Genomic DNA, 6,836 nt, shown 5'->3' on the forward strand with positions numbered 1-6,836 from the left:
CCTGCTGAAATTCAAATCAAAGGCTGGCTCTTCTCAGGTAAGCTGCAGATCTCCAGCAAGACTTCAATGAGTAGCTTATCTGTGAGGATGCTCTCACTGAAAAATGAGCGACTTAAGTCAGAATGGCACTTACGTTATTGCTCCTTTTGCCCAGTAAGGGTTATCAGCCACAACTTTGATATGGCAGCTCTCCCTATGGAACTCATGTTTTATTACACTTATTTTCCCCTCTCCAGGTGATTCACCGCTGGGTGCCTTGCAGCAGAGATCCAAGTAGTCGGTCCCATATAGATAAAACCATCCTGCTGGTTCAAATTGAAGACAAATATGTTGCTGTTGTTGAAACTGGAGTCCTCGAACTTGGGGCTGAAGTGTAAATCTCTTTGAGACTGAAACTTCCCTTTCTCCACCGATTCAGAAGAGAAGGGTCCAGAAGAAGCAGCTCCCAGGACATGAAACTTTGGTCCAGTTGTAGGAAAGGACTTGAAACACAGATTTGTCCAAGTCCCTTTCCTTAAATAAACATGCGTATGAAATTTTTTTAAGTTGTTAGCTGCTGAAGAAACATTTGCATGAAGGATAGATTTGTTGAGACATATCTTTTTGTTTATAAATTTTGTTTATGCATTGCGTAATGCTTTAAATCAACAAACTTTTCAGTTCTAAGATCAGAGCACCTCATATTTTTCTAATTGTTTTGCCAAAAATTGCCATGTCTTGTCACAGAGTGTGTGGAATTCATCCACCTTATTTTAAAGAAATTGACTACAAACCTTCAGTTTGGTGAAACAGTGTAAGGGTTTCAGGTGTGGCAAGAAGAGACTGAACAGATGTATAGATTCTTATTCCTTATGAGCTAAACATTAATGAGAACTGCACTAATTTTTTTACAGCAATGCACTAAAAACAACCCTGAGATTGCTGAGAACATTTATTTATATATATAAATATAAGTATATAAAAATACCGTTATTTAAATTGCCTTTGGGATTAATCCCCTCCCTCTCCATATACATGTTGATGGTAAGGGCTGTGCCATGGGTTTGGTTCTATGTTCTGTATTTTGTACAAGTGCATTTGCTGCATCCTCTTCACAATAAATGGTAAAATAACAAATACATAGAAAAGCACCTGAGTATCCCTGTACTGCATCAGACTCTATTGTGGTGGCAGTGGTACCTCAAATCTGTACAACACGTCTAGCTTTAAAGTGGACCCCAATATACTACCTGTCACGTGTCCTCCCTTTGCTAGCCATGGCTCCTTAGCTTCTTTACACCCAGAGCTGGCCATGTTCTTTCATGGGCTCTTCTCTGGCAGAGACAGTTGTTTGAGTTTTGTAGGGGGAGGTGCAGGTCCATGATTACTTCATGGAGCTTAAATGTTTTTTTGATTCCATCCAATTTAAAAAGAAGAAACAGCAACAATACCCCCCCCAAAACCAAAACAACAAAAACTTGACTTCAGCTTTTGAAGAGATTTTATAGAAGGCACAGCCCTGAACTTGTATCACTTTTACCACCTTGCCTTTTCTTTCCCTTTAGTCTTCATTCTTTTCTATGACTTGAAATTTATTTTCTGTGATTATATATTCTATGTAAGTGTAATTTGAGTATTTATAACTGTGAAGTTGAATTATTCATGTGTTACATATCCTAGGGTTTTATTGTATTTTTTTAAAAGTGTGTATTCAGGGAAACAAGTAACTCAGAACTATCATGGGAGTGTGAGAGGGAGACTGGTTTGTTCTTGACTTGCCGTTCCTATGACTCACTTCTCTTAATCTGTAAGAAACAATGTACCTGTTGCAATTGTTTCCTGTTTCTGACCTGTAATCATGTAGGACTCTGTGGGGAAACTGCACACAGTCCTGGCTTTTAGGAGCAGCCATCTTCTTCCCAGTCACTTCCGCTTCTTTATATGTAACTTAACCAGAAGAAACTTCTGATAGACCACAGAGGTTATAATAATTATTTCTCTGACATTAGAGAAACCCTGTCCATTATGTACCTAATGTAAGAGTGAAATTATACGGGATGAGGAAAAAAAAACAACGGAAGAAACAGCTACCTAAGAAATAATACCAGTATTCCAGTGCAAGTCACTGTATGCCATCTAGCCATGAAAGGGTAAGTCTGTGTGCCTGGTAGTTAATCAGTTCTAGATACCATCCCGGTGACTTATACTGGGACCTTGCTTACATCATACACTATGCAAACTTGTACTCGAAGTACTGTGCATCCTACGGTTGCATATTGCTGTTTGGTTTATGCACATGCGGTCCCATTCGATCTTGGTATAAATGCACAGTTCTGAATCTGCCACCATTGAAATAATTCTGCTGTTCCACATAGTTTATCATATATGTGCATTGTAGTGTAGTTGAATTCAGCTCCTGCTTATCTGTAAATGTACAGTAGGTGAACAGACCTTCTGGTAATGTTGCTATCAGAAACAAAGAAAATGTGTGGGTTTTGAATTGAAGGTGTTTTAGTTAAGGTTTTACTCTGTGTCCTTCCCTTCAGGTAGTTACAGGGTTTCCTGTATCGCTAGGAATATTGCTTCATTTTGGAAAGAGAAATTTGTTTGAAAACAGGCCCCATTTCATACTAGTTGCATGAATTTTTCTTCTTGAACTGAAGCCTTGAGGTAAACAAATGACTGAAAAACAAAATACAATGCATAATTTTCTTTAAAAACTTGACTGAAGCAACTTCTAGTATTTTAACCCTGGCTCTGAACAATCTTGTTTGCTCCCTTCAGGTCAAGAGAATGTCAATGTACATTGTTGGTAATAGACATGATAGGAATAATTGGGTTATTAACATAATTCTAAAGAATATGTAACTGCCTCAAGCTAGATCAGCAAACAGCATATGGGGAATAAGAAAGGCTTTTTTTAAGGGGTGAAGAGAATTGATGCATCTATTTGGTTATTTTAATCTTAAGGGTTTTGGAGTGTCACCTTCAGGAGATGGATTTTAATGTGGCCAGTTAACAGGTTAATACCTCTTTTAGATACTCAGTAAACCCTGTTGTGAAGCCATTGACCTATTCCAGGTCTGCTCAACAGGCACCACTTAGTTGAAACTTCACTCTTCCATAAGGCTTCAGATTACTTTTTTGAAGTTTTCCTGTTTTGAACTCTGAAGATTCATATATGATTTTACGCTAGTTTGTACAAAGTTTGTCTTGGTTTCCATTGTGCAAGTAACAAAGCCGTGTTTGTTTTCTTCTGACTCCCCACAGGATAGATCTGTCCATGGACACCTCTGTTCCAGATGGAGATAATTTCATCCTTTGTTTTCTTTTCTTTGGCCTTTGTCTTGATGCATAATACTTCCCTCCTGTTGTGAGTATGGAAAAGAGGAGTATTTTCAGATTAGTCCTGTCAGTCCAGGTTGAGCTCAGCATAGAGCAGGTTTTGTCTTGTTTGTTTTTTTCTTTTTAAGCATTCATGAAAACCTGTTATGGATGAGCACTTTAACTCTGTCCACTTGCATTGCATGATATTCTCTTGCCATAAGAACATTCCCGTTGAGTCCCATTGTTTTAGCTTCCAGGTAGATCCCAATCTTACTTTGTTTCTTTAAGATTTCTTTAAAGGTGGTATCTGTGTACATGTGTAAGGACTTAACTGCTCCCAAAACCAAATACTCAATTACAGAAAGGTGCTTGAGAACCCCACTCATCAGATTATGTTCACTGGTAAAAATGGCTGCTACTTAATTAAACCTCTTCCCATTTCAGCTCCTGCAAAATCTATTAAAATGGTCAGATAAAATCAAACCAGCCCCCCAAATGTGTATGACACCATTGATGACACCTAGACCTCTGTGCCACTGGCACTGTATGATACTTATGATGAATCCTGGAGATCTCTTTTGTGATGCACCATTTATAAGGAGATTTCAGAGTTGGGGGGAGAGCAAGGGGGAAGATAATGGTTGTTTTTGAAGGTAATTTAAGGTTGTAGGTTGAATGGTCCTACAGGCACTTTGCCTGGGACACTTGGCATGCTTGAGCGGTGATCTCAATTTTCTGGTCAGCTGTGTAGTTAATCAGCAGGCTTTCCTTTCCCCCGTGTTCACAACCCCTTTGGGAACTGAAGACTCTTATGAGAAGCCGAGAACTGGTGAGATGAATGATTGAAGACTCGTGGCACAGGCTGCTTGACAAGTGGCCATAAAACTTGGCCTGGGCTAGGGTGTGAGTGGCAAGGTGGGAGAAAAGGTGCCTTACAACTGAATTCAGCTTCAGCTTGTTTCTCTGATGATGCACACAGTACCGTATGACCCAGGAGTGTAGATAAAAAGACACTCCTTTAAAGCTCTTTCTCGATTACAGAACTCTCCATTCACTAAGTGGAGCAGGACAGATCGCATTTCTTACCATTATTGATATTATTCAACTTACATTGGATTTGGGGTTATACCACCACAGGTTTTATGTACTTAATTTTATTAAGGAATTTTATACCTATTATATAGGCATCTATTCTTTTCTTGTCCGGCTTGCATTTGGTGATCTAATGCAGTACATTCAGTGGCGCTGGACTCTTTCAGAAATTATACTGGTAATTACTGGTGCCTTAGTAAAAGAGTGGGTACATAACACCTTGGTGGAAAGTAAAGCATGTGGTTTGTTTCACCCCAGCATGATATGCATTTTGCTATAAAGGTGATTAAGATGGCTGCTCCAAAAGATCTCAAAGTATACATACATCACTTGGTCACAAGCATCTGGATATGAGCAATTTTTATGACTTCTGGTATGTACAGCTTGAATAGATAATCCCAGCACACCTAGTCCACAACTCTGAAAGATGGTGATCGAAGAGCTGGATATGTGAACTCGTTACACAGACGCCCCCAAAAGCTTGACAATAAGCTGCTGGTTAGGAAATGGAGGGAGAGGGGAGTAGAGCATGAATGAAAGGATGGCTTTGTTTTTTAATGGACAATGGAAATATATCTTGCCTCTACCAGCAAACGGATACCTTGCCAGGGATAGGGTATGTGTACCTGCGTGTCTGTGAGTGTGTATGTGTCTGCGTGTGTTACTGGAAACAGCCTGTAAATATTGTAGCTGTTTAAAATGGAAAAGGCAGAGAGTTTTTTGCAACACGTTGCAGCAAAGGGACAGTATTGACAGTGGAGAAACACAGAAATAAAAAAACCTTTTTTCACCTGTTGTCATTTATTGCACTGTTACATTAAGATGCCATTCTCACAAGTTCCCTGTAAAGACTATTTTAAGTTTACTCAAATTGCCCTTTAATGAAGGATTCTCTTACTTGGAATATTTTTATCCTATGTGGCTGTTAGTAGAAGAAAGGAGAACCTCAGCTATCCCTGTTTTACTGCCAGCATTGTGCCTGCACCTCGGTACAGGGCTGTGTCCTTGTGCTGATAGCTGAGTGCTGTCAGGTCGAGTCCTGGTGCTGCCCTTGCCTGAAGCACTTGTTGACACTACCTGAGAAGTACTCAGCTGCCCTCTGTACACTCAGTGTTCAAACATAAACGTTGATGGTGATTTATTCATTGGGCAGCTCTGAGCATTTCGAACTAAAGATTGGATGTTTCCTTCTCTTACAGCTGAAACAAAACATCAGCCATCTTGAGGAACTCGGTTCTTGTTGACTTGACCAACAGCTTCTTCAGGCCTTAATTTATGAGTGAAAGAGGAGAGTACAAATGCAACAACTGTTCTAAAGGCAAACCCAGTCCTTTTTAATACAGGCTAGTAAGTTGTCTGCTTACAGAGAGCACCTGAGGTTTTAGCTATATTTTTAACAGTGACAATATAAGAAAAGGACACGAGTGGCACTTCTGGCATGATGGAGAGGTGACAAAGCAGAAGATGGTTTTATGCTGTAGTCAGCTGTTTCTTGCTGTTGGTGTTGGGCTAGGGACTGCAGCTGGTTAAAAGTGGGGGACTGGAGCTGTTACCAAAAATGGGAAGAAACTCCTTAACACCAGTGTGTCATTAGGAAGCAGCATTTCTTTCTTTTCAGCCCTGGCTGCATGGGCCGTATTCCGCCTATCGTGTGTGCTGTGTGCTGCCCCAACCACAGCTTGTATCACCTGATTACATACTTATTCACTGTTTTTCCTGGAATAATCATATATATTCATTCTGTTTCTTGGAACTGATTAATATTTTTGCATAGTCTTCACACACGCGGCCTGGGCTCAGAGGGGCTTCCGTGTGGTATTTTGGAGATCCCTAGCGGTGTTGAAGAGGTGTTTCTTGATATCCTGTCTGTGACCTTCTTTTCCCGTATATGGTTGTGAGTTGGCATCTTCAGAGTGATTTGCCACATTTTGTTGGGACTTGTGCTGCTTTCAGCTGTCCTTTAGGCTGTGCAGTTCCTTCTTTACCATTTCTTCTCCCGTGGCTGTTCCCGCTCCTAGGCTGTTCAGTTCCTCCACATCTCAATTGTACAGGCTCGTGTTTTCAAGGTAACATAACAGAGCCCCAGTTAGTGGTTAGAGTCTATTTGCTGGTTTAGTTTTGCTTGAGAGGATTTGAACTCAGCTGCTCCCAGGCCGTGGATCTGTGTGATCCCACATCTTGGAACTGGGAGCAGGACCTTGGCTTCAGCAACATCTACCTGGTGTGTGCACATGTAATGCCAATCCTATAGCTTCCCTGTAATGCCAAAGATGATGTTACACCGTGTTTTTAATTGGCCTTTCTCTGAAAAATAGTTCATGTGTAGAAAGATGATAGGTGGGCTCCGGGAGGAGGTGGCCACGCTTACCTTTGAGCATCTCTTAAGAGAGTTTTCCCATTTGGTTGGATCAGCTTAAACGGGTTTTGCTCTGACTCCC

The 6,836-nt window shown here is 40.6% G+C and overlaps 1 protein-coding gene across 1 annotated transcript in view; it reads left to right on the forward strand.

The window, feature by feature from the left end:
- Positions 1–963, forward strand: part of PCNX (pecanex homolog (Drosophila)) — a 79,473-nt gene extending 78,510 nt beyond the window's left edge. The window contains exon 36 of the mRNA XM_010134087.1: positions 237–963. Within this exon, the coding sequence (XP_010132389.1) occupies positions 237–377 (141 nt within the window). The 3' untranslated portion in view covers positions 378–963. The remainder of the gene's footprint in view (positions 1–236) is intronic.
- Positions 964–6,836: the final 5,873 nt, after the last annotated feature.

Source organism: Buceros rhinoceros, unplaced genomic scaffold (assembly GCF_000710305.1).
Source record: "Buceros rhinoceros silvestris isolate BGI_N320 unplaced genomic scaffold, ASM71030v1 scaffold8474, whole genome shotgun sequence".
Classification (NCBI taxonomy): domain Eukaryota; kingdom Metazoa; phylum Chordata; class Aves; order Bucerotiformes; family Bucerotidae; genus Buceros; species Buceros rhinoceros.